Raw genomic sequence first — 27,913 nt, forward strand, 5'->3', positions numbered from 1 at the left:
CTGGTCATGAGCAAGAGATGCATTTTCGAAAAGTGAGGAAAATCCCAGCGCGTCGGACACGGAAAGAGAGGATGAGATATGAGCCGTCTGGCAACGCCCGGAGGTTCCCGAGTGCTCGGAGCTCGGACTTGCACAACATCAAGGACAAACAGGACTGTCCCCTCAGCACTGCACATCCTTGTGATGTCTCTGAAAGCTGCAGCGAGGATGCTGGAGTGGTGCTGCAAACTTTCAAAATGTACTTCACATGCACTGCAGAGCTTCTCTCCTTTCTCCTTTCCTTTCTCTGCTCATCTAATGTCCGATTTAATGGTTTGTCACAATGTAAAATACCCATTATAACGTGTCTCAAGAATATAATGCAGTAACTAACTCCTTTCTATCCATGTCTCTTTCTCTTTGGCAGATTTTCCATATGACCTATGACCTGGCCAGTGCAGTGGTAAGAATATTTAATTTGATAGGGATGATGCTGCTCCTGTGTCACTGGGATGGCTGCCTCCAGTATCTGGTTCCTCTCCTCCAAGACTTTCCCCCTGACTGCTGGGTGTCGCTAAACGGCATGGTTGTAAGTATTACACCTCTTCGTCCTCTTTGTTTGTTATTTTTCTTTTAAACACCATCGCACAAAGTTTGAATGCAACTTTGGGCCAGACTGAAGTGAGCCTGTTGTGTCGAGAGGCTGAAAAATGTGGGGAGTCGGTTCAGATTGACACAGAGTAGAGATGTGTTGCTCCGGTCAGAAAGTGGTGTTTTTGCATAATATGGGACCTTTAAGAGGAACTCTGCTCTCAATATTAGTGACAAAGGAGGCAAATATATTGCAGGCCACTAAGTGCAGTGCCTTTGATGTTCTGACCATTGTAAAAACACGACAAGCCAGTGTTTTGCAGTGCTTTCCAAATTCATCTTTTCAGAAATCTCAGTTTGAAAACATCAGTCAAAAAAATACTTTGCAGAATACAGGGTTCATAACGTAGGGTTATTGCCCCAATCTTAATTCTTTCTATACGTTACTCTGCCGTCCTCCATCCTGCAGCTCTTTTCTTAAACCAAACCACTTTGTCCCACATGCACGCTTCAAATACGCCACCGTCCATTAAAATAAGGGAGAAAAAAATGAGAACTATTAATTTTTTAAAAGTGGTTAATTCATGCCTCTCTGCGTGCCGTTTTTCCCCCCCTTTTCATTCCACTGCGTTTGTTCGCTTAATTTCCAGCTCACCCTGCGTGTGTGCGTGTGTGCTTGTGTGCGTGTGCGTGTGCGCGGGTCAAACAAACCCCCGGATTCGCATCTCTGACCAATGCGATGGCTCCAAAGCGCACCCCCCCGGGGGGCTTTTGGGGTTCGGGGGGGCGGGGGGGTGGTTGATGGGGGAGTCGGCGAAGGGGTCGGGGGGGGGCGGGGGGGTGTATGCTGATTGCGAAGCCCACCCGGGGGGCCTATTCTGCCTCCTCATCCTTGGCGAAACTCTCTGCGTGGTCCGCATGCACGCCGACTGCTCACAGGCATCGCGCCGGAGCTGCAAATGTCAGCTCCCCTCAGCGTCACAGCGCCGCGTCCCGCTCTCGCTCCCACTCTGAGGCAACGGAGACGCCCGAGCGAGCCCGGCACCAACTAGCATGTGTTCGCCCCCCCCATCCTTCCCTCCCCCAAAATACCCCCCCCCCGCCTCCACGGTCGCGGTCCGACTCTGCTGCCCAAAATTAATTTGCAGTGATGTAACTTCACACATAACTGTCACAATTTATCCGCGCTAATGGTTGTGTACACGGATGCTGGCAAACAGCCTCCGCCGTTGCTGCGGGTCGGCGGGGTTTTTTTTTGTTGTTGTTGTTTTTTTGTTTTTTTCGTGTGTGTGTGTGTGTGTGTGTGCGTTTTTTTGTAATGTTTCTTGGATAAACACTGTTTTCGTCCGCAGCCGTGTTTGTTTGTAAGATTAGTTTGGAACATGTGTTTGACTAAATCAGGTAGATTCTCCCCCCCTTCTTGAATGTAAATGAGTGTGAAGCAGCTGAAAACCAGCTGTCTGCCTCCCCCTGTGGGGGTGGGGGGAGGGGGGGGGGTTGAGTTCTCCAAAGAAATCTGTGGCAATTACAGTCAATCTCAGAGGGTTTCTATTTTTTTAGTTTTTTTTTTTTTTTGGCTGCTTTTCCCTCCTTTTTTTCAGCAAATTATTTTTAGGATGCAGGACCTACGAAGGAACACGTGTAGAATCCCAGCGCTCACAGTCAAGAGTGGGAAAACCGAATTTGGCTTCTCACAAATACAGCTCATCATCATCATCATCATCATCAAATGGTGTGAGGAGGAAATAGATTTCTTAAAAAAAATATGAAACTGCACAAACTTAATTTCCTATTTTGCTGCAGATGATGTGACTGAAACATTTCAGATGAAGGGCGGCATAAATCTTTGGCCTACGCCATAGAATGCATTGCAGTGTTTTTGTGCTCGGGATACGCGAGGAGCCTAATGTTTTGCATGGCTGGGCATGATCCCAAGGCGACAGGCGCGCAGACGCCGGAGAGCAAAACGTACTGACTGACTGACTGTCCGTCTTTATGCAGTCTGCTCCCTGCCGCCCCTTGTCAAGCCAAGAAAATGTAGATATCAGGCCTAAGAATGTAATTAACGAACCACAAAGAATCAAAGAAAGTCCTCTTGAAGGCACGACTTCTGTGTGTGCGTGTGTGTGTGTGTGTGTGTGTGTGTGTGTGTGTGTGTGTGTGTGTGTGTGTGTGTGTGTGTGTGTGTGTGTGTGTGTGTGAGAGACGGGCGCCGCGGCTGATGTCAGCCGAGGAGCAGCCAGCAGAGCGTCTTTGACTTTGATGTGCCGGAATGAGCCGCTCTTGAAATCTCCTCCCGGTGGATCTTTGCACAAGCGGAGCCCCGTGCGCCGACCCTGCGCTGGCACATCCAAAGTGAAAAGCCCCGCCCACGTGTGGAGTTCCTCTCCTCACACCATCGTCACGCGTTAGCCTACAAAAACAAAGGTTTTAAAAAATGAAATGCGTTTAACGCAGTTTAGTGGGCTGTCAGGTGGACGCTGCCTTCAAGGCCAAATACGTGGTGATCAGCGTCCAAGTTGCCGTAGACTCTGGACGTTGTGCCGCTCTGAACTTGCTCCTCTTTGTCTCCAGCTGTGGGGGGGGGGGGCTCCGGCCCCACAGCCAGAGTGCAGATAGCGCTGAGTGGTGCGGCGCAGGGTTGCAGCGCCGTTATCGTGCCCGGCTAATGGTCCCAAAGTAGCTTCTTACTCCTTGGAGGCTGCATTTACTTAATCACCGGACAAGATAATGCCACTGACGCTGTCGTGGCCGGGGCCGAGGGATGGGGGGGGGGGGTGGCGGCTTTGGTCTGACTCTGCGGTGTGACAGAAGTGACAGAAGTGCGCGGTGAGTCGGAGGATTGCGAGTCTGCTGCTTTGCGGAGCGGCCGCATGGCTGAGAGCTTTTGTCTTTTTTTTGTCTTTTTCCCAATATAACAAAACCAATCGGAGAATCATTGGTTGTGACTAACACAGGCAGAAAGCTGGTAAAGGTGTAGTAGTGTGGATGTTGAACATGGGTCATTTTATCAGAGCCTCTGACAACATTTCCATAATGTAAAGGATAATAGATAACAGCACTAAACTCCTCCTTCTGCTCCCGACTGGCTGCAGGAACAGTTTAAGGCCAGCTTTTTGTGAACCAGGGAGTCCATCCAGTCCCCTTTGCCTTTTTTTTTTTTTTTTTTTTTTTTCCAAAGCTCCTTCCTTTTTATCACGTAGCTCTTTTCCCACTGGTCTGCCATTTCTGTTGAAGTAAAACTTAACTGAAAATTAAACTTCGGACGTGTATGAAATAAAGTGCGTTTGTCTAATCCTGCAGGATTCCATCAAGCAAGGTCGCTAGGCGACATTTACATCTGCTAGCAAGAAACACGCTAACGCTAAGTGCCTGTCAAACAAAATCACGTTTCATCCAATAAAAAAAAGGAAAAAAAAGTGTGATTTTTTTTGCTAGCACCTATTCAACAAAGCTGTTCCCACCATGTTTAATCACGTTACGAACCTTGAGAGCGCGAATCAAAAAAAAACGACAGATGACGTGAAACACACAGCAGCGTTTTGTGGAGCGTTTTTCCGTGTTGCTGCTTCTCCGCGAACCGTGATGTAACGTGCGGCGTGGGCAGTCGGCGTCTCGGCGAGACGGAGACCCAGGCCGACTCGGCCCGGTATCGACGGCGAGAATAAAGGTCTGACTGCCTGTGTTGCAGTTTCACTGCCCTCCATCAGACCACCCGCTGCTTCCCCGTCTCTTTCATCCCACAAAATCCCTGAATGAGTCACTTCCAGCGAGCCGCCGAGCTTAGTCCACAGTTTATGAATTAATCAAACCCCCCCACCTCCCCCCCCAACCCTCACCCGCACCTCACTGGCGGGCACGTGCGTGGAGCAGAGAGGACGCGTCAGCAGCGGCGTCTGAGCGAAAATGAAATTACGCTCTCGCCCTAATTTGAAGAGCACAGATACGGTGGATGGTCGGCCGACATTGTCGCTAATCCCTCTCCTGGATTCCGCTCCGATAACACGGGAAGTGCATTCAGAGAAATGTTTTTCATTGGTTGAGTCGCGCAGTTCCAGAAGTGGCGGCACTTCCTGTTGGCTTCACCGCAACCCGGAAAACTCCACTTTGCAAGGAGTCGTTTCCCAACGAACCACCGCACCGGGAGAAGTCCACTCTGTCCGTGCGTGTTTGTGCGTGCGTGTGCTTCTCCTCTCTGCTCCACGCTGGCTGGCCGCCGACTTCACGTCCTCGCTTATTTGCTCAGAGAACGTGCCTTCTGTGCTCTCCCGGTGAGAACAGCTTGTAATTCGATTATGTAATTGAAAAAAAAGAAGAAAAAAATAATGTTGTGCAGCACTTTTTCTCCCCCCCTCCCCAGCCCCTCCACCACCACCACCACCCCGTTGCATGGGGCAGCTTGCCGGGAAGAGAGTTACTTGACCGAGTAATTAAAGCCATCGGTTAAAGCGGAAGTTTGTTTTTTGCTGCCTTATAAATTGCAGATGATCCAAAAAGTACGCTGACAGAAAAGAAAGTTAATTTGGGTGCAAAAAACTTATTTGAATTGTAAAAAAAATCAAAGTGTCCTGTTCTTTCTGGTCTTTTTTTTTTTATTATTATTATTATTATGAATAAGTATTTCTGCACTGAAAGTAGGACAGCTCATGAATCATTTGCATCTGTGGGAGAGCTGATAAGAAATGATTTCTCTTCCCCGCCTGATGAGCGTTCAAATTGTTTTCGAGGTCAAATCCTCTGCAGCCACTTACACTCATTTTTTCCACTCATTCGCCCACCGGTTCCTCTGTGCCATCAGCAGCCGGCCACAGGCAGAGTCACAGGCACCGCGTCGTGAAAATCTTCAAATTGCCGTGTGAACACACACACACACACACACACACACAAACACGCACATGCGCGTCCAACGGGAGTTTATCGGTTTCGAACACTGTGCCGCGTGCACAGATTACCAGAAAACAATGTGCTAATGAAGTCTGCCGCTATAATAAGCCAAGGCAGATCTGCTGAGCGATGAATATGCATTTGGTGATGTCACTTGTTTTTGTTGTCCGAAGCGTATTTATATTTAGAACGGGATGCATCGGCCGCGTTCGCCGCAAAATCCAGGGCTTCTGTCGGGAAGACGGGAGAAGCGGAAACAGCTGAACCGACTCGCGGAAAAACAACATTAGCCACGGATTAAGTTTGGCAGTAAACATGAGGACAAAACTGGGATTATTTGCTGCGGACTGCAGCCGTATCAGCTCGTGTAAAGAAGCGCAATTAATCCCTGATGCTCAATCGAAGACCTGCGAGCCGCCGAACGTAAAGACAGGAAATACCGAAGCCATCGATTCAGCTAGCATCTGTTTTAGCATCAGCTAAAGCTAATGCAAATCGTTTTCATCTCCGCCCGATGTGTTTAATCGTCGGCGCTCACTGTAACGCATTCGTAACTGCGATTTAAGGCCACAACATGTGAGGTTCCTTATCATCTGGCGGCAGCGCCCGTGTGGTTGTCGTGCCGCCAGAAAAATGCTGCACAGTTTGTGCACGTGCAGAACCGATAATACCGATACAACACCGCGTGCCGCACTTGAAGGTAGCGCATTGTTTGCTCAATCTTCTTCAGACAAATCAGAGCCCGTTAAATAAAGAATCAGCATAAAATTTGTAATCAGCCTCCGGTGGGAACAACTAATGATGAGAGTTAGCGAGCAGGGGCAAATGAATAGCTGCAAATTTATTCATTTACCAAATCCCGGTAGATGTGGAGAGCGGCGTCGAGCTTGAAGGATGGCCCGACAAAAAAAAGAGACACTTGTCTGCGACTGGATGTGTCAGGAGAAATGATTTCAGCCGCCGAGGAAGAAGAAAGAGATTAGTGTCAGTGGAATTTATGCAGATTTTTTTCTTTTTTTCTTTTTTTTTTTTAAACATTTTTACTTGTGTCTGGTGAGAAAGGTATTGGGCGCAGAGCACCTTCCTCTGCGCTTCTTGTTCACAGCGGTGAAGTTGTTGGAGGAGTCAGCAACTTGGCTGCGGCAACAAGGCCCGGACCGAAAAGCTGTCACACACCTCTGATCGATTTGGCTGGTCCTGGACTTGCAGGCATATTGGATTTTTGGTACCAAAGAAGAAGGACAGATGTTGAATGAGATAAAGTGTCTCCTGGACAACAGTGATATGCAGTGTGAATACTTTAAATACATTTATAGAAGTACAATCAGAGCTTTAGAATAATGCAAATCTGATGCGTCTCCTCAGCAAGAAACTCTACGGGTCTTCAGAGTAGATCTTATTTAGCCCTCTGTTGACAACCTCCTGCAAAAAATGCAAATGCATTTAGCATTTCGCTAATACTGATGGTCTGTTGGATCAACTGTATGTTTGGAAGGGGAAAGGGCAGAAACAAGAGGGTGGAGCTGGCTAAGACCTCCCTTCACGACAGTGAAAAACAACACACACTTGATAAACACTGGTGCAAAAACTTCCCAGCAACTTAAAATAGTCCCTGTGGGACGTTCCCTTTTACAAATCGATCGCTGGCCATGAAAACCGAGCCTTGTAAATCTGCTAATGGGTGCCGATCGATAGCTTACGTGACTCCCACCGAGGGTTCCCACCGTAGCCAGCCAATCAGCCGTCTCCCGATCGGCTGCTCCTGCTGCTGACGCTCGCTTTTTTTTTTTTTTGGTGCTAAAACGAAGCGGCGTGACGTGCGTCACGGCGAGAGAGGAAGGTGTGAGCCGTTCTGGGACCGTTTCCTCACAATAGATGGAAAGCGACATAAAAAAAAGAAATGGTGCACTTTGCCCGCAGTGGGCACATTACACTGTGGTGAGGCAGAATGAGAATGAGTGCTGCTGGACACGGTGCAGGAAAATGGGACCATCATGCGTCTGCGCATTGTGCAGTCAGAGGAACAAGGACAGATGACGTCAGTTTGTGAGAAGAAGCACCTGCTGCGAATGACAATCACCTCTCTCCGTCTTTTTCTTCTACCCTTCCCCTCCTCCTTCTTCTTCTTCATCATCAAAGAACGGCTGGAAGAAGTCATTTATTACTGACTGGCTCGAAGACACTCGTGCTGATACCTTACAGGACTCTGTGTGTGTGTGTGTGTGTGTGTGTGTGTGTGTGTGTGTGTGTCTCCATGCGTGCATCCCTTCCTACGTGTGTGTCTGGGCGCTGCAGAACCGGTCCTCCGTCCCTGCGCTGTGTTTTTCTCTCCCTGTTCCTCCAACGTGCTGAATCCTGTTACGACACAATCCAGCCCAACAGAGGGGGTCAGCGAGCGCGAGCGTCCCTCTGCGGGACTCCTCCGGCTTTAAAGGCCACCTCTCTCTTTCTCACGTCCTGATTTTTCACTCTGGAGCCCGGCGGAGCTGCGTAACACGATTAATAAGGCACAAAAAAAACTGCAAAGATCCCTAGAAAACTGAATTTCTTTTTTGCTCTCTGTTTGGATCCTGCTTCTTCCTTTTGCCTGCAAAATGATGTAATCTTGTAATAAGTAAATAGAGGAAGAAACCTTTTAAGGGTCCCATATATGTTATTTTTCTTGTCACATTTTTTTCAGCCACACATGTGTAGTAGGCCAGATCTCCAGGAGGCACAATATAAAATATTCCAATGCTTTATCGAACCTTTCTGCGTGTTTGAAAAACAAGTTGGCCTCAGAGGGCGGAGCCAACGCCTGGCCGGGGTTGTTGCCACTGACTTTGGAGAGTTACTGCTGCCCTTGTGACATCACAAAGGGAAGATTTCCAGATGTTAGCGCCTCAGCACGCAGGATAGATTTTTCATTTTGCAATTTGTTGGTGAAGTAAATTGGCGTAATTTGGGGAGTTTCTTTGGAGCATCCACAACGAGCTGTTTCTCTCTCCCTCCGTCCTGCTTATTTCCGCTTCAAAACATACTTCTTTTTTCAGCGGGTTAAAAAAAACAAAAAAAAGAGTGGCCAGGTATGTGGAGGCGGAGGGACGGTAGAGGCTGGCAGGAAGTAGAGGCTGGCACAGGGAGCGGGGGCGGGGGGGGGGGTTGGTGGTGGTCGGGGGGCCGCCGGGCACGGAGGGGCCGCCGGCCGGCAACGTGCTGGGCGGAGTCTCGGTGATCCATCAAAGGAAGAGCCCGTGGCCACCTCGCTTGCCTCCCACGCACTCTCACCCTGTCTCCTCCCCCACCTCACCCCTCCACCCCCACCCCCCACACCCACCCTCTCCGCCTCTCTCCGCAGAACGTGTCCTGGGGCAAGCAGTACTCTTACGCCCTCTTCAAAGCCATGAGCCACATGCTGTGCATCGGCTACGGCGCCCGGGCGCCCGTCAGCATGTCCGACCTGTGGATCACCATGCTGAGCATGATCGTGGGCGCCACCTGCTACGCCATGTTCGTGGGCCACGCCACGGCGCTCATCCAGTCGCTGGACTCGTCGCGCCGCCAGTACCAAGAGAAGGTGAGGGCAAAACGTTACCAAAAAAAAAAAAAAATGGATTTAAAAAATAGACTTCGCGTGGACGAGAATAGACGTAATCCGCCGTTTTAAAAGATAGTATGAATGGCGGCGCCTCTTTAAAGGTCTGTTGTCTTAAGGTAAGTCATGCTAATCACCGCCGGGATGGTCTTAAAGTATTAATCTCGGGCTTCTGCTCTTTCCGACTGCGCACAATCCCGCCCATTGGAGTCAGAGTTAAATAAATTAGGCCCCGCGGACCAATGGGCTGAGCCGTCACGGATCACAACATCCGGAGGGCTGCGGCTAGAAAAGAGGATTTCGCCCCTCCGAGCAGATCACACGTGGCTGGAGGGGTGAGGAGGGGCCCTGACCTGACCGGCTGCTGCGCCGCAGCGCCAGTAAACACATTTCATTCTTCCCTTTCATTTCCTATTACATCACTTGTTGTCGTCGTCGTCGTCGTTGTTGTTGTTGGGTTTCCCCCCCCCCCCCCCTTCTTTTTTTTTTTTTTTTTTTGTTGCGTGGAGTGGTGATTATCCGGCGTTTTAGCCAAGCCACCATCTGTGAGTCAGCCGAGGGGCCCCGGGCCAGTTCCCGGAACACGCAGCCGTGACCGCTGCCCTCTGCGCTCGCACGCAAGCAAGCAACCAACCTGGGGAGGATCCCTGAAACTTTGGCCGCCGTCGCTTACGCGGCAGAATTTAATGTAGATACACGGCGGATGTCGTGCCGGGGATTACGGTTCTCCGGAGGTATATTATATATGTTGCTGTGGCCGTGATTAAAATGATGCGCCGACCTTTAGCTTGTGCGGTAACATCTCCAACGTCAGCACAGATTGGCTCAGATGCCGCTTTACGTGACGCGTTTGCTTTTGTGAACTTGGTTCCCCGACGTCAGGTGATGCAGCCAAAAAGACGCTGGAAATGAAAGTTGAAGCTAAATAGACTTTTACATTTTTAATAGCAGAATTTATAAAAAAAGAAATTTGTTGAAGTTTTTTTTTTTACAAAGTGCATCGTTTACACGCCGTTTGACGTCTAATTGCAGATCTTTAGAGTTTAAACTGTTGCTGCACATTTATCAGAGTTATTCTGTGACGCAGATTTTCTAAAAAAATAGTACACAATACAATATAATACAAAAATCTATTTTCTACCTTTTATTCAAAGAAAATAAAGAACTCTTCTTTCTCCTGGGACAAAGAACATTTTCTCTGGTGAATAATCAACTTATTATTCTCCCGCTCTACTTCACATCTCGTGCTGATAACAAATATCTGCCGGCCACAGCTCCGTGTTAAACTCACTCACAGACGACGCATCAGTCACCCTGGAGGTCGACGCCATCCTCTTTATCGGCGGAGTCACCTTGACTGCAACTCATAACGGCGCGTGTTAAAACACCAGTTCATTAGTTCACGCATCACTCATAAAACCATTTGGCTCTTATCAGCTGATTGGGGAGTAATAGGGCCGACCTTGGCTGCAGCAGCAGTGCCAGCGAGACGACCTCTCTGTTGTCTTTCTCCCGGCTGATGCGATTTTTAAACACGCACGACAGCCGGGGTGACCGAAATCTCAAAGTCGGAGCCCTCACGCACGCATGTTGACAACCTCCTACGAAATATAGTACATTAGATGAGGAACAAAGACAGTTTTTTTTTCTCACTGGAAATATACAGCTAGCTGAAATTAATTCAAGGCCTGTACAATTACGAGCTCAAAGTGGATTTCAGACATTTACGTGTACTACTGCTTGGCTAAAGTTTGTTGCCTCAACACTTGTTGATGCTACATTGCTGAGGATAGCGCCATCTGTTGGGAAAACATCGTACAACGGTGCGTAGTGTTATCGTAATTTGATCAAACTTCGAAAGAGGCATCGATATGTATAGAAGCTCTTATACAAATTCAACATGTATGCAAGTTTTTCTTTTCCCAATGAGTGTATACATTATTTTGTCTGATCTGCATCTATATTGAGTCTTTTATTTCTGTGTAACATCGGCGGCTACTCAGAAGTTGACGGCGAGCTGCCGCTAATGTCACCACTTGCAGCAACAATAAGCATCAACATTTAGTGACTCAAACCTCATGAGTCAGACCAATCCCCTCAAGCCTGCCGCTGTGCTATTGGCTGAGATTTGATAGGCGGAGACAAAGTCTCTGTTTTTCTGCTCTCAAGGGTCAGTAAGACAAATTAATGAGAAAAAAATCATCATGATCCAAAACACGTTTGTTCAATTTTTTTTTCATTGGATGTGCGGCCAGACAGCGAAATGTCAAAGCACATATGCCACAGAAAAAGGAAAAAACTCACAACAGCAGGATGCCTGAGGCCAACAAGTCAGCCGCTCGTTCTTGAAGTTAGTGACAAGTGTTTGGCTCACTATGTGATGTACATCTGCTTCGCGGCTAATCTGCTTAATGTACATCCCACTTTAGCCCTTCAGTGTCCATGAAGGCATCAAACTGACAGCGTCAGTTCCCAGCGTCCCCAGTCAGGAATGTGTGTTTGGGGGTTGGAGGGGACGTAGGGGGACGTCCAGATTCAGCTGGGCTTGATTTGCTGCATGGCTGTGCACGTCAGCGGGCTCAGCAGGCTGCGGAGCAGCAGGGACGCAGTGCTGGGCCTCCAGTCATCTGTGTGTCTGTCAGTGCCTCGGCACGGACATACGGTTTGAGACTGGAAACGTGGGCAGCTAGATGGTGATGCAGGGAAGTGGAAGTAGAAGTAGAAGTGGAAGTAAGTTCAAGATCTGGAAGGAAAGACAAGGAACAGATAGTCATTCTTGACAAACAAAAAGAAGACAAATGCAAGTTGAAATATTTTTTCAAAAGATATTTAAATACAAAACTCCCTTAATATTGTATTGCATTAATTTAGACCCCGGTGGAGTAGCCATTGGCTGAATTAATTATACAAATTACTGCAGAAAACAGAATATTTAGCCGTCTGTTTACAGCGAAATAAACTTTAGATATCATCAGTGCACAATTTTATCCAGAGAACTCAACAGACTGCCACAAAACAGTATATTTATCAGCCCTCTGTTTACAGCCTCCAAAAGAAAACCCGCTTTGTCATAGCTTTGACCTAAAAAAGTTCCACACATTTGAAAGGGCAAAAACAAGGTGGTTTGAGAGGGCGGAGCAACTCGTGGCAGATGATTGAGTCACTACCCTGGGAGAGATGCTGTTTGTGACATCATATATGGCTGATCTCCCAGGCGTATGTGTGGAAATGTGAATGTAAAGGATGCACGGAAGTGATACCATGGTGCTGAGTCATGGTGAGCTGGCGCACAGCCCGCAGCCGAGTGGCTTTTAGCCTTCACCATCATAACCCTAGAAAACAAAAAGGAAAGTAGAATCCCAGTCCCAACCACTCACACTCCTGAATATTTTAGGATCAAAAGGGGAGACTTGGTGCTTTTGACTCAGCTAGACCTTATTTTGTTTTTAACCAGAACACAAAAAACTCCCAAGGACTCGCTGCAAAAAGCTCTTTTTTAACTGAGGGAAAGCAAAAAAAAGCAATCGGGGAGTGCAAACAGAGTCCAGACAAACTGGGCTCAGCCAGGATGGACTTCAGCTCATAGTGCAAGATGTTATTTAGTTGCAGGAGGCAAAGGCCCAGCGTCCCACAGGGCTGGATTACATCAGCAGGAAGGCCTGACACTGCCACTGGCAAGAGCAGGAGTGGGCTCACTCTGCAGCGGGTGAATCATCTGACTGCCAGCGTTCCAAGTGGACGATGAGAAGCCAGGACGAGCACGAGTCCATCTGGCATGTCGTATTAAAAACTTTGACAGGTATTGAGTCCATAAAACCAAAGTGCGCAGTTTTATTATGAACCTTTTCTGTTGTTTCACCCCCGAAAAAAACGACTCGGCGTGTGGCACAGTTGGTTTCCAGGTTCGAGAAGGACAAATGAGCCCGAGTTGTTTCTCTCCCTTTCTGTCCTCCTTTGGGTCAATAGTCGCCTTCAGGTTAGTGTGGAGTTGACTTCCTTTCCCACTAAGAGTCAATTAACTGTCACAAAACAAGATGGTTTTGGTCCCATTTTTTGTGTCGGACGCGCAAACACACACACACACAAAAGTCCTGAGTCACAGTGCCATCTGGCTTTGTGATGACAAGGACCAGCACATCAAATCCAGTAAAACCAAAACAAAAAAACAATGACAAAAAAGTTGCACTTCTGAAAAAACAAAACAAGACACACAAATTCTATTTGTCATTTGTTTGAATTGATTGAGGAGTATTTGTTTCTGAGAGTTTAATAAACCTGTTATTTGATTTCTCAGGATTTGCCAAAAAAAAAAGTCATTTTCAGCTGCCAGGTCAAGCAAGTTCATTCAGACAGCTCAATTCCAGCACCGCAACAGTTTCAAAGTGCTTTATGTGCGGCGCAGAGGGGCACTAGAGAATCCCTGTGGGCCGACCTTGGCAGAAGTTAACAAAAAATAAAATCAAAAAAAGGGGAAAAAGGAGCAAACTGCACCAGCGGAGCTCCGAACCGCTCCCAAAATATTCCAGAGAAATCATGCAAATAAGCTGTCACGTGACCGCGCAGCCCCATGCCATCTGCTTTCAGAGCTGATGCAGCCCCGGAATATCTGCGGGACATCAGGTATACCTTGCTAGTTCACATCAGATCATGGCTCTGTTGCCTATTAGGGCCTGGCTTGCTGCACGGCTGAGGTAATCAGAAGTGCTACCTTGGTCTGACATAGCCCCAGGCTTGTACTTGTTCCTACTTCCTTTCACCACCTGCCTCCCTCCTTCTGCCACACACACAACACACACACACACACACACACACACACACACACACACACACACACACACACACACACAGACACACACCGTTGCATGTCTCTCGTGTCTTTAATACCGGAAGACTGGTGTTGATTTAAGCTGCGCTCTAAAAATCCTTCCACTCGCTGCCATTAGTGTATTTTGTCTCAAAGCCCCCACCTTCTTAACATTTTAAGATCTGTTTCTCAGCCACTGCTGGAACAGCCTGACACGTCGGCTCTGCAACAACAACAAAGAAAAGTCTGCCAACAGCATATTTAGCCCTCTGTTTGCCACGTTCTGCTGAAATCATGGATGTATTATCAGAACTGGTTACTGGACTGGCAATATGGCGGCGCGCCGATTTTTCCCAGTGGCCACTTGAGGTACTGCAGCAAATCCTATGGGCCCAAAAAGCATTTTCCACATAGACTGCAATACAAAAATAAACACCTTTAAAACAGCTGACAGGACCTGAAACGCGATTCATATCAAATCTGTACAAAGTGGCATCGGGTCCCTTTGTGGCGTCTTAAAAGCTACCATTGTAAGTAGACCTGCGTGTTTTGTTGACGCAAGCTTCTTTTGTCGTTCCAGTACAAGCAAGTGGAGCAGTACATGTCCTTCCACAAGCTTCCAGCCGACATGCGGCAGAAGATCCATGACTACTACGAGCATCGCTACCAGGGCAAGATCTTCGACGAGGACAACATCCTGAGCGAACTCAACGACCCGCTCAAAGAGGTGAGGCGACAAAACCACAGTCAAGCTTTTTGTTGCTCCCACAACACATTCTTTCATCTCTTTGAAAGTTTGCCTCCAAAGAGTCTGTAATTCTATTTATAGGCTGTCATAAAACACCTCAGGCATATATATTTATTTATTATATTTATTTTAACAGTTCCTGACAAGCAGGTTATCACAGGTTTGGGACATGAATGAATTTATAAAAAAAAAAAAAAATGTGCAGCTTCTGAAGCAGAACCTGCCAACGCCTGTCAGCTCGTCTCAAAAGGTCGATGAGGAAAGACGGCTAAAGAGATTCTCCTCAACGTCCAGGGTGAACCTAGAAGCGGCATGTCGGGGGCTGCTGAACACCACTGCTTTAAATATTTTACTCTTTCAGGTTCAGTAAGCGTGAGTCGTACGTCGGGAGGCAGCAGAGAGAGACTTTGAGGTAATGGGAGGGAGTAATGAAGCCGGCGTGCAGTCACAGCCCAGCTTTTAACTTCCTGGCTGACCTCCGCGTGTCAGCAGATTACACGGCTAATTATGTACAGGTGAGATGGAGAGAAAGAGGAGGAAAAAAAAAGCAAAGCAAGCAGAGGGAATCGTCGGCCATCTTTCATGTAGCCCCATTAAGTCACCTTGCGGGGAGCGGGGGGTTGGGGCGGGGTTTGGGGGCAGAGCCGCTGCACGATGCCGGACGCTCTCGGGGCGGTGCAGGGATTTAAAGTGATGACTTACTACACAGGGAAAAACTCCCGCAGGCTGAGTTCAGCATGCAGAGCTAAGCAAAGTTGGAGCGTGCACGGAGGCAGCTACGCCCAGGGGGCTGACAGGTAAAAAATAAAACACGAAATGAAAAAATAAAAAAAAGCAGGGTGAACAGCAGCGGAGCAAAACAGGACACGTAAACTAGCCAGAGACTAAATCACCAGAATTTCTTTGCCTCTATGTTGGCAGTTATCTCATTTATTAATATTTAAGTTGCCATTTTCAGCTGCTAATAATAAGTACTGTGTACAATTAAAATCTAATTTAAAAAACTAGATTCATTTTCCAGAAAATTAGCTTGATCTGATCATTGTTAAAACAAGGGCACATGGTTATAGCAAGGGCACAGTCCTCATGCCAGCATTAAGGAGCGGACCAGCTGCTGCTCCCGTCATTCTGGACTAACAGTGACACTATACTTGATTACAGCTGGTTTGATTCAATCTGCGCTTGTTAGCCTGACACGGCCGGTTCAATGTACGTGCTGTCTGGGACTTTTTACGGTCAGTGGCTGCAGTGTTTGGGTGCTTTTTATGGTTATTTGTTTGTTTTTTAGGTTATTTTTACACCGCGTGTCTCTCCCCAGCGTCTCGGACATTTTCAGAAGTCGGGAATCAATTAATGCTGCTCCAAGCCAAAGAGACGTTTTTAGGTTGGGCTGATTGCCATTCAGCATTGGCACGTCGCTCCCCTGCGCAGGTTCAGGGAGCACGCTGACTTATAGGTCAATTTGGGATCAGAATCAGCTCTGCGTAAGTGCACTCAGACTCACTTTGGGCCGAAGCGAGGCCATGAAATCAGTCCAAGTGCGCTTCAGCTGATTCTGGCAAGTCATTAATCCAAAGTCTTGCCCGAGTCTGTCTTGAGGGTTTGCCAGATTTGAGCTGCTGATGGCTGGCGCTATTACAAGGTGTAAAACTACCTGGGATTCACTTGATTACTTTTCCCCGCTGGATTGAACAGCCCTGGGACTCTGGGTGCGGGGAAGACGAGGTCAAACACACTGATGCTTGTGGCTGATTTTCAAGTGTTGGGCTCCTTTTTTTTTTACGTCCAAAATGTGTCTCCGGGGAGCCTCTGCCGCTTCACATTCCTTTTGTGTGCCATGAAAATCAGCCTGCAATGGATTTTAAAGTTGTTTGAAGGAGGCGATCCATCCCATCGAACTGGCTGTCGCCAAAGTGCATCTTTGGGCCGAAGGTCACTGCAGTGTTCGATAATTGATTGTGAGCCGACAGATAATGTCTCATTGACAAGCATCTGGTCAACAAGGCCAATAGAGAAAATCTTTGCAGCCATGATAAAAGGCCCAGCGAGCTGCAATAATGTTGGTCACTGACAGGTTGTCCTAGAAAAGGCAGTTTGTTGTAACTTCAAATGCAATTTGAGTGGGTTTTCTTATAATAATTGGTATTTTTATTCACATAAAGAGTTAACACCTCAATGCCTGGTCATGAATTAGTATCACGATATATTAAGCCCTATCATATCGTATCATATTGGATAGTAATAAATTGCAATGTGTCATATAGTATTGTATCATATAAGCTTGATGTTTGGTGATTTTACAATATCACAGCTGACAAACGAAAGATGTGAGATCAAGTCTGAGAACAGAATACATGTATTTAACCGTGTTTTCAGTGTTTTCTCACCATTCTATACCTCAATACCTTGAGACTTCAAATAGGTACAGATAAATATTGCTTTACTTTCGGAACTGAAATTGCTGCCCTGCCAAAGTCGTCATTATATTTTGGCATCACGGCTGAGGTCGCAGCCCCATAGCATTAGCTGACGCCGAGCTCGCAGCCCGTCTGAGTCGCCGTCATCCGGCAAGCACGCGGCCCAGACGTGGGTTATCTCTCTGCTGATGTCCCGTTGTCACTGGAGGGCGGGTCAGCGCTCCATCTGCACAGCAACAGAGATGTATGGGTAAACAGACAACAAGCCCCTAATCTCCTGCTGGGTCTGAGGGGACAGGATGAGAGCGCAGAGATGGCCTGCAGCCGGCACCGGAGGGCGAACTCATCAGGATCTGTCTCGTCTGCCAGAAAGTTTCCTCTCCGGAGCGACGGGAAGTGCTTTAGAAGTATTAGGGATAAAGCGGCAATATGCATCCAATTCGTTCATTCCCTTGGATAAAGGCAGCGCCGATGACAGATTTGCAAAGTTGTTGTTGTTGCTGTTGTTGTTGTTGTTGTTGTTGTTGAGTCTGCAAGTTGCTACTTGCGGCAATAAGCACACGTCATTTATGCTAAAACTCTTCTGATTTTTCAACTTTATTCTCCTTCGTTTTTCAATCCAACAGGAAATTGTCAATTTCAACTGCCGTAAGCTGGTGGCCACCATGCCCCTGTTTGCCAACGCCGATCCCAACTTCGTGACGGGGATGCTGAGCAAGTTGAAGTTCGAGGTCTTCCAGCCCAACGACTACATCATCCGCGAGGGCACGGTCGGCAAGAAGATGTACTTCATCCAGCACGGCGTCGCCAGCGTCATCACCAAGTTCAACAAAGAGATGAAGCTGACGGACGGCTCCTACTTCGGAGGTGAGAATACATGACCATTCTTGAGTTTCACAGAGGGAACAACGCCTTTTCAAATTTGGCCTGCTGAGTCGGACCATGTTTGGTCATTTTGCTTTATTGGCTGTCTTCTGAATTATTTTCCCTCCTTGAAACTCCAGAGGAGTTATGAGGATTCCGTAAGTGAGAACACGTGACTGTTCTTGAGTTTCACAGAAGGAAAAAAAACGTGTTTCAAATTTGTTCTGCTGAGTCGGGCCATGTTTGGTAATTTTGCTTCATTGGCTTTGTTCGGAATTATTTTCCCTCCTTGAAACTCCAGAGGAGTTATAAGGATTTAAAAATGTCACGAGAACCCAAGTGGCCAGTCGTAAATGTTTGAAAATTCAATTTTGGATGAGCAGCTGCTGTCAGATTTGCCTGGAAATGTTGAGTGAGTTCAATAGGAATTGATATATATTCATCAGTTGATAATCTCCACACACAACACACAACACACACACACACTGTCACATGTACTGTGCAGTGGTACGTCCGCGAAAACGTACACTGGGTTTGCCCCCCCCCCCCAAGCTCTTCCCGTCTGATGCTGTTTGAAGTTGCGTTATTGTGGAGGCAGATTCTCATTAGCCGCCGTTGGACGTCAGTCAGTTCCTGTCCCGTTACGTAACCTCTCATCTGGCTGTCGGAGTAGGCCAAGACGTGGATCAGGCATCCCTGAGGACACGCAGAGGTCCCCTCCCCCATCTGCCTCACCCTCTCCCTCCATCCCTCTCACTCTCACACACTCACACACACACACACACACACACACAAAAACAAGCGTGAACTCTCTTGCGCCTCCATACGTTCCGGCTGCATGTACTTGGCTGCAGCAGCGGCTCAGTCCTTCTGTCAGGAGACCACGAGCCTTCAGTCTCCAAAATGCAGCAAGAATCCATCAACCCTTTTTTTTTTACCAGTCGTGTAAGGTTGATTTCACGTTGTTTACCCAGACGCCTGCCTGCCTGCCTGCCTGCCTGCCTGCCTGCCTGCCTGGGCATCTGTCTTTTTCTTTTTCTTTTTTCATTGTCAACGTGAAAGCCAAAGCAAAGTCTCCTATTTTAGCGGCTCTTGCATATTTCATCCGGCGAGTTCATCCCCCACCGTAGAAGGAGGCGGAGGAGTCTAAGAATACCTCCCCTGCTTTGGTGTGTCTGCCGCGCGTGGTGAAAGTCTCAGAGGCGGGGCGAGGAACGCGGCGCATCAAAACACAGGAGTCTGCTGCCTGCTCTTCTTTGTCTTCCTCTCCTTCTCCCCCCTCTCGCAGTCGTTTCAGATTGTTCTGGATCAATCGGGAATATCAACATACAGAATCCAACATTTCAGGGCAAATCTGGCAGAAACGCTTCGCTTGATATTTTGAGTTTCACACATTTACTGCATGAGAGCGATTTTTTTCATCAATTATTTTCCTGTCAAGTCTTTTACTTGCTTGGTATCAATGCTCGAGCGCATGGCAGCTGACGAGGAATCCCTGAAATCTTGCGAGGCTAGAGAGTGGGAGTGTTTTTCCGAGACTGTGTTTTCATAACAGTGGCTTAACATTTGTTTGATTTTAAGTCTTTAGCAGCTTCCTCCAGACTCGCTGTCTTTCCTTAACGCTTTAAGACTGAAGGAATAATTTGAGACTTTTAGAGGCGCATTGAACAAAGACACATTTGAGGGGCGCAGCACTGATCGCGCTGACAGAATATTTAGTGGAGAGTTTTAAAACTTCTGGTATTTCGGGAACATTCGTATGCCCAAACACATCAGTATGAGGCCCACGTAGAACCTTTTGAAATAAAAACCGAAAAGTTTTCACTTTTGTGCTCTCCGTAAAACAAAACACCACAGCAACAACGTAAAAAAAAAAAAAATCACAGAATTAATTTCTAATTTTGATCCGACAATTCCCGCCGTCCAAGTCAGAGTTGCGGCCACCTGCCTCCCAGCTGCTTGTTCTCCTCCGCCACTTTGTAGCGTGTCGCTCGTCGAGCGGCGACTTTCGGGAGCAGCTGGCCACGTCGCTCACCCTTTTATCTCCTGCCCTTCCGCCGATGATTCACACCCTGCCGTTACAACTGGGCCAAACCGCGGCCGGAATGAGTAATCAGCGAGGGCGACGGCAGGGCGGAAAAGGGGGACGAGAGGGGAGTGGAGATGGTCAACGGAGCTCAGTCCTGCCACAGGAAACCATTAGCATAGTAATGAGCAGGACATGGAGGAGGAGGTGGGACAGTGGGTCAGAAAGCACCTCTGGTCACATATCATTGCGCTCTCTCTCTCTCTCTCGCTACCCGGCCTCTTCTGCCAGCGGAGGGCCACATTAGCAGCTAGTGCATAGGCCCTGCAGCAGCAGCAGCAGCAGCTTCTCTCTGAGGGACAAACAAGAGTGGAGTCCAGTGGCAATGGCAGGCAGAGGGTGAAAACCCCTCCTGGACCGACCGCCTGCCTGCCTGCCTTCAGTCCAGACCACTGCAGGTGAAGGGCACCGGCCAGCGCATGACTCCCCTTAACTTCAGTTCACTGCTGAAGCAGTTGAACGATGCTGAAGTCGAAATAAAAATCTTGATTTAGAAGATTTTGGCCAAAAAAATTAAATAACCTTCTTTATTTTAAGTATTTTAATTTTTTATTTTCCCCTCGTCTTGTCTGACCATAATGACAAGCAGAAATGTGTCTGAATGTCTTTATGGCTAACAGATTTATTCTGAAAGGTAGAGCTTGTGACCCTGGCAACAATATACAAATCCCGTGTAAAAAAAAATAAAATAAAAAAAAGCAGATATTAATTTGCATAGTTAATTATGCAATAATTAACTAATTATAGATAATAATAAATATTTTTTTTAGTATTGAAGTAATAACTCAGGTGTCATTCTTCACATGGTATCTAGATCTGCATCAGAAACTAATAGGTGTTTCTCATTTAGCCCGATGTGAATTTCACATTATCGCATTTATGGCACGTCCACCCCTTGGCAAGTTCTGCCTCTGTCCTTTAAAAAAAAACAAAAAACAAAAAACAATGATAAAACTGCAGGTGCCACGCCACAACTTTTCCCGCAGCGCAAGCCCACGCTTGATCCTGAAGTTCAGAGATTCATCCAAATGGAAAAGTGCCCTTAAATGCTCCTGGGTGCTGGAGGGAGACGATCTCCGCTCTGACTCGCTTGTGTTGGTGCAGTAAGACTCGGTCGAGTGCCTGCGCAGGTCGCGGACGTCACAAGCGGCTTGGCGGCAGTTGGCTGCGGGCCCGGCCCCGGTGCCACAGGTCGGCAGAACTGTCGAGCAGCGTTTGCCTCCGCCAGCCGACGCTCAGTGGAGTCACGAAAGGTCGCGTTTCCGGACTCCCTTCTTTCTTTTTTGTCTCTGATTCTCCTTTTGTTCTTCCCCTTTCTGAGACGCATGATGAGGTCGACCTGCTGGGGCGCTGCGCGTCCACCATGTTCACGCCTCGCACTCGGGCTGCACCGGGGCCAGGAAAGTCGACACCGCAGCAGCAACGCCGGCATGCCAGCGACTTAATGAAGAGAACATTTGCAGCAGGGAGCGCACGTGTCAGCGCCCGCCAGGTGGTGGGTGGGTGGGGGAGGGGCGGGGTGGAGCAGGCGAGCTCACTGATGGGAACTTGACCCTTTGCGGGAAGCGCAAGGGGACAAGCGAGAGGAATAAAATGCATCGTGTTTCAAGCACGTAGCTGCTAGCTTGAAAAGACGCTCTGCCACTAAAGCCGGCTAATTGGGTGACACCCCGTCTGATATTTGCTTGTTTTCGACAAGTTCCTCCGAACTCGCCGAGTTCTCGCCTGTTCGCGGCCGACCTCCGAGGCGACGCGTCTCCTCGGGGGTCATTAAATTTTGAAGGTCTCATTACGGCGGTGGGGCCGCGTCACGACGCGTTTCCTCCCCGCATGGGCTCTGTTTTGCAATCATGTAATTGCTGCTCAGACAGATTTCCATACTAATGAGCATTAGCAATAATAAGCAGACTAATAAGGGAAAATCTTCCGAACATATTTTACATCCCCGTAATTAAGTGTGCCGCACCAGTCCTTTGGTGGAGGAGGTCAGAGTGGGAGCGCCGACCCCAGTAAATTCAGCAGCCCCAGTGCGACTCGACTCGGGGCTTCTGGCTGAAAAATACATTTTATGGTTGTGGGATGTTTTGCTCGTCCCTCACCTGCGTTCATACATTAATAGCGCACCCTAAAATGTATTTGTTATGATTTGAATGATTGTCGATGTCTCGAAAGCCGCTCATTTAGCCGTCTGTTTGCAACCATCTGCACAAATGCTCAGTTTTAGCCCCTCTAATGCAAGAGGGTCGAACAAACCTGGGAGAGAGGTATCTAGCCCTTTGTGACATCACCACTGGATGAAATCCAACGTAAAAACCGTTTTTTACAGGATGTGAACATAATGGAGCCCATTTATCAGCGCCTCCCTTTGTCCTGTTCAAACTCATCGTCTCGCTCACCATCCCTACGACTTTGAATCGCAGGTAGTTACTCTTTATGCCCGGGAAGTCATTTTAGCATATTGCTGTTATTAATTTCAGAAGTTATTAAACCCAGCACCAACTCCGACAACAAAGAGCCGCCGCTCCAAACCTGGAAATGTGGACTTGATGGATTTCTCCACTGTTTTGTTTTTTTCCCCCCACCATCCTATCTGAACCCTGGCAGCTCCGACGGAACCGCACCGAGTTGACGTTCTGCATTGTGCCACGGGATCATTAGCTCTCTCTTGTGGATGACGAATTATCTCCCCATAATGGAAGCGACGGCGGCGCTGACGGGCTGCTCAATTTATTTACGCGGGCGAGATCCCGCGATTGTCTCCCCTTTCTGCTCGTGTTGCTTCATCTCTATGTTAATACGCAACGGAATTACCAGGAGGATTCTTTTTTTTCCCCCGTCAGCACTCATTACGCATTATGAGATCCTTAGATTGACGGGTCTGTTTCTCTCTCTCTTTCTCTCCCTCTCTCTCTCTCTTTCTCCCCCCCACCTCTGCAGAGATCTGCCTGCTGACCAAAGGGAGGCGGACGGCCAGCGTGCGGGCCGACACGTACTGCCGACTCTTCTCGCTGTCCGTCGACCACTTCAACGAGGTGCTGGAGGAGTACCCCATGATGCGCCGCGCCTTCGAAACCGTCGCCATCGACCGGCTGGACCGCATCGGTAAGCCCCGCCCTACATCGGCCCACCTCTGTCCCTCGTCCGATTGGTCGACTCTTCTTGCCTGTCATCGTGCCTTGTCGTCTTGTCTTTACCAGCATTCGTTTGCCCCCCTTTTTTTTCGTTTCTGTTCCTTTTTTTGTATCGTTTCACATCACTGAAAGCATCTTGTGTCTGCCATTCTGTGCTGCATGACCTGTATGCAAACCTTTTGGTTTTGTTCTGTTCTTTTTAACTTCCTGTCTCCTTGTCTCCTAATAACATTGGAAGAGAAATTGGTCGTAACCAGCATTGAACCTCCTTAAAGAGAACAAAGTAGCATTTTGTGGTTGGACTAACCGGAAGGCAGTGCATGCCGCTGTCCGGGTGGGAGTCGCCTCGTTGGTTGGGTGTTGACCTCCCCTCCGCTGGACGCCAGCGGGTGGATGGAAGCTAACCTCACATGCATGTGTGTCTGGCCCTCTTTCCACTCATCTGCACTCCTGGGTATGAGCAGCACCCCGCCCCAAGTCGGAGCTCTCAAAAAACCAACCAGGCCCTTGTTTAGTGAGACAGACACAGAGAGGCGCAGCAGAGCAGGTGAGCCGCTCGAGGGAGTTATTTCAGGCTCCGGCGCCGCCGCGTCCTCTGGGTCCGGCCGCCTCTGCCAGCCGGCAGGACCAAACAGAGTCCCGGCTCGAGGCCTCTTGTCAAGCTAGGACGGCGTTTTACGTAATGTGACTCTTGTCTTTTGATGAGGCAGATGTTGAAAGGGATGGTTCACCCTGCATTGAAATTCCAGCCGTCTACTGCTCATCCTTTTGTTCGGTGGCACCCACGTAACTGTTCTGGGGTTAAACAGACTTCCGAGAACAGAAAGAGTGTGTGAGTGTGTGTTTGTGCGTGTGATCAAATTGGACTGTCGCACACGCTCGGACGACACAACCTTCGCTGTGCGAAGAAGTTGTGTGCCCCCCCCCACCCCACCCCCCGCCCCCTCCTACCCCGCCGGATTCGGTGGCTACACTAGACGAGGGTGGAGTTCTTTTCCAGCTGTAAAACTCTAGAAGGGTTACGTGGTTTAGGAAACGCGTCTGCGTTTGCAAAGCGGCGAGTGGTAAATGGGTGAAATTTTGATTTTGAGTGAACTATCCCTTTTAGCGGGATATTAGCAAACATTTGTTTGGGAAATAAAAAGGGGCACATGTATGTGATTTTGTGCAAGTGGCACATGGACAAATAAGACGCCAAGATTTTCAAAGACAGCAAACGTTTTTTTTTTGTTCCTCAACTTTCGTTGGAAATACAACATTTCATTCTTGCTTTAATTTGCTGTAGAATTCTTTTTCATTGTTTTCAAAATGATAATTCCCTCCCTGTTATTTACACCTATGGACAAGTAACAGGAGCCGACACATTCTTAAAGGGTAGGAAAACACGATCACATCAACACTTCCTATAGACATGTTGGTCGGCTCAGTTTGGGATCTAGTTCTTGTCCAGGTCGGTCTGAAGAGTTCTGACCCAGATACTACAATTTCAATGTGTCTTTTTTCTAGTCACTTCCAATATGTAAAAACATAAAAACATAAGATTATATTCTAAAAACAATGCAATATCTACATACAAGTTTCTACAAAGTATACATAATACACATACCATCATTTCTGTATTTTACTGATTAAGCTTGCACACTTTTGAACTGACTTTGTTGGGGGGGGGGGTTTCATGGCTTTTTCCCGGTTTATAACCAGGAGTGACACAGGCACATCCCACCATGACGCAGGTCGGCAGCGAATACACTCAACTTTTGTGCCAGAATCTGAATTTTTGAGCAGAAGCTGCTTGTCAGTTAATCCGTAGAGAGGCTTCGCCTCTGAAGCACCAGCATGTTGGTTGACATGGCCACCAAAAAAGAAGAGTTTTGTGCGCGTGACGCCCATTTTCTACTGTCGTGACATTTTTTTTTCATCTTAATTTACAATTTTCAAGTGAATTTAACGAATGAAACGGTCTTTAAGTGAGGGAAAGAATTTGACCCCTAATGTCATGAGGACCTGATACAACCGGAGATCACCCGCTTCGGACCTTAGATACAAGCAAATTGCAAAATTCCCCATTGTGGGAACAATAAAGGCTCGTCTTTTCCTACATGACCACCAACATGCTTTGAGAGATGTGTTATTGTTATTGATATAATACTTACTACGTCGAATAGGCTCAATTTCAAACACAAGTTTAATCTACATTTGCCCTTTTTGTGAGAGCTCCCAACGATTGACTGCGGTGAAATCGCCAGAAAAATCAAAGCCGTCCATTCTGACTGGCTGCATCCATCCTGCCAGACTAACCATGAAGGGGGTTTTGTCTCATACGAGGGAAGAAACTTTTGTCATGATCCGTGCTGGTTGTATCGTTTTCTATATATATATATATATATATACATCTATATATGAACTTGCATTTGGTTACGTGCTTGTTTTTTTTGTTTTGTTTTTTTGTTTTTTTTGCTCTGAAAAGTAAAGAAGAAAAAAAAAAAAAGAAAGAAAAGTAACCATGCTTTGAAACCAATAACATGTTGCACATTTGACGTGACTTTTTATCTATCTAAAAATTATTTGACCAGGGGTCCGTCTTGAGACGAGCACATCTCGTTTTCAAGAGTGTCCTGGCCGACGAGTAGGCACCAGGTAAACACCTCACTCCAATTCCAGTGTTCAGGGACAAATTGAGCTGTAGGGGCTGCTTGCTAAATGGATCCGCTCTCAAATCCATCCCTCCCCCACCACAGAGTTTTGACCTCTTGCTGAAGGTTGCATTAACTGTTTCAGTCCTGCATCAGTGAGTCCACTCGCCCACACGGGGCCTGCCGATGCTTTGATGGACATACATTAACATAAAAAAAAAAAAACATTGAAAAGAAAAAAAAAACAGCTAAACAAAACACATAGACAATCAAGGAAACAAACGATGCCTCATTCAGTGTGTCACATGCCATGTTTTATTTTCCACACAATAATCAGATGGATTATGGAAACGTTGCCACATATTATTTTTTTTATATGTGTTTAAATCTTTGAATTTTCTTATTCAAAGAGCTTTCACAGATGAAACCATGTCAGATTAGTAAAAAAAAATATTTACTAATGCAAAACCACGCACACTTTTTTGTGTTACATGCAACAACAACAAAAAATCCATTTCATTTTCTTTTTTTATTCATATTTTCACCAACTAAAGAGACAGACTTGAAATGAAGGTTTAGGAATAAACAGAATTAGACCAGAGGACAACTGTTTTTGTAGCACAAATACTCAGAGATATATGCACGCAAAATATATTTTAATACATATTTAATACATTTGATTTCATACATTTAATACATATTTGTTCAGCTTTAACATGAAGAAAGTTACTTTTAGATTATTAAATAATCTAAATCACTGATTTCATTGTTCAGTCTACTGTGTTTATTTTCCCTATTAGGCCTCAAAACTATAACCTCCACAACCACAACCTTTGTTATTGGCTTTTTGTTTTGTCCCCTTTTCACTTTTTTAGTTAACCCCACAGATTGTTTACCGAGACCATGTTGTCATATTAAGGAATTATCAACAAGTTATGTCATTAACATAGTTGATGTAGCACCATGATGTCAACAAATGCAACACAGCAGTGTGCTTGTTGTTTCATTTGAGGTTTTTCAATTTTTTTTTCAATCATTATTATATCAGTTTGTGTTTAAGAGAATGTCTAACTAGCCAGGTCATCTATATGTAGGAAGTTAGAAGCTGGTATGTAGCTGTTTTGTTTTGTTTTGTTTTGTTGAAATTAACATGCTTTGAGTGCTTGTTTCATGTTGTGTCAGCTCTTCCAAAAAAAAAAACAAGTTCAGTGTGCATCCTTGTGCTGGTGTTTACCTTGGAATCTGTTGCGTTCTTTGGTAAATGTCTGTTTTTGTTTTTCACGTCATGCAAGATGAGATGAAACCAATTAGGCCGAGTAAGATTAGGAAGTGAGCAATAACAGAAGAGGCCTCAAAGCGCAAGACGACGGCTGAATTCATCTTCAGTCTTCCTTGGAATGTGGGAAACTCACATTCTGCTACCGTCCTGAAAGTCTTCGGCGGAACCTCGTTGTCCGGCCTCCTCCAGAACCTCACCGGTTCTGAACAGAGGAGTAACGAAGCTGTGTTGTCCTTCCTGTCTGCAGAATTTAATCCCGACGCCTTTAAAAACGCAATTCAAGCGTTCCTGTAAGTGACCACTAGTCTGTCCCGTGCTACTAGCCGTAGCCTGTGACCCCCCCCCCCCCGACCTGATAGTGACTGTGGACTTCTAGATCAGCACTTGATTGTGTGAGAAAAATTAACTGCTGATTCTCAGCGCTGAAAGCCCGGTTCTGGCCGCTCAACACGTGACTCTCCAGCAGCCTGAGAGTCGGAGGAGCCGGTGGCCCCGGCTGGTGGCGCTGAGCCGGAAACTCAAGGACGGCTCAGTCAATGATTGACTGACTGGAGCCTTCGACGCGCTTAGACTGGACTCCGTCTTTCTTAAAGCGCTCCGTCAGGCCCGTCGATGCGCGAGGCCAACGGTAATTACAGGAAGCGCATCTGCCAGAACGAATTTGACCGTTTGGAAGACATATGCTGAAGATGTTGTTTTGCGGCTGCGGCTGCAAAACGTCCACGTTCCAGGCGTCATTCAGCTTCCAAACTCCCGAAGCAGCGAAAGTACATTTTACATTTTAGGCCCTTTTTATTTTCCACGGCCGCCGTCATGTGACCGGCTGGGAAGACTTCCTTGGCCTGTTTGACCTTTCTGAATTTTAAACATTTAACATGGACAGAAAACCGTCGATCTGCAGCGTCTGTAGCCTGTCACTGCAA

General features: G+C 47.2%; 1 protein-coding gene across 2 annotated transcripts in view; it reads left to right on the top strand.

Moving 5' to 3' along the window:
* The window catches only part of hcn1 (hyperpolarization activated cyclic nucleotide-gated potassium channel 1), a 79,356-nt gene that overhangs the window by 48,644 nt on the left and 2,799 nt on the right, over positions 1–27,913 (top strand). For both annotated transcript variants that reach the window (XM_076043706.1, XM_076043705.1), the window contains exons 3-7: positions 407–568; positions 8,792–9,010; positions 14,413–14,559; positions 17,624–17,864; positions 22,885–23,049. In XM_076043706.1, the coding sequence (XP_075899821.1) occupies positions 407–568; positions 8,792–9,010; positions 14,413–14,559; positions 17,624–17,864; positions 22,885–23,049 (934 nt within the window). The remainder of the gene's footprint in view (positions 1–406; positions 569–8,791; positions 9,011–14,412; positions 14,560–17,623; positions 17,865–22,884; positions 23,050–27,913) is intronic.

Source organism: Nelusetta ayraudi, unplaced genomic scaffold (assembly GCF_046127955.1).
Source record: "Nelusetta ayraudi isolate G7.1 ecotype Tasmania unplaced genomic scaffold, CSIRO-AGI_Nayr_v1 ptg000076l, whole genome shotgun sequence".
Lineage (NCBI taxonomy): Eukaryota > Metazoa > Chordata > Actinopteri > Tetraodontiformes > Monacanthidae > Nelusetta > Nelusetta ayraudi.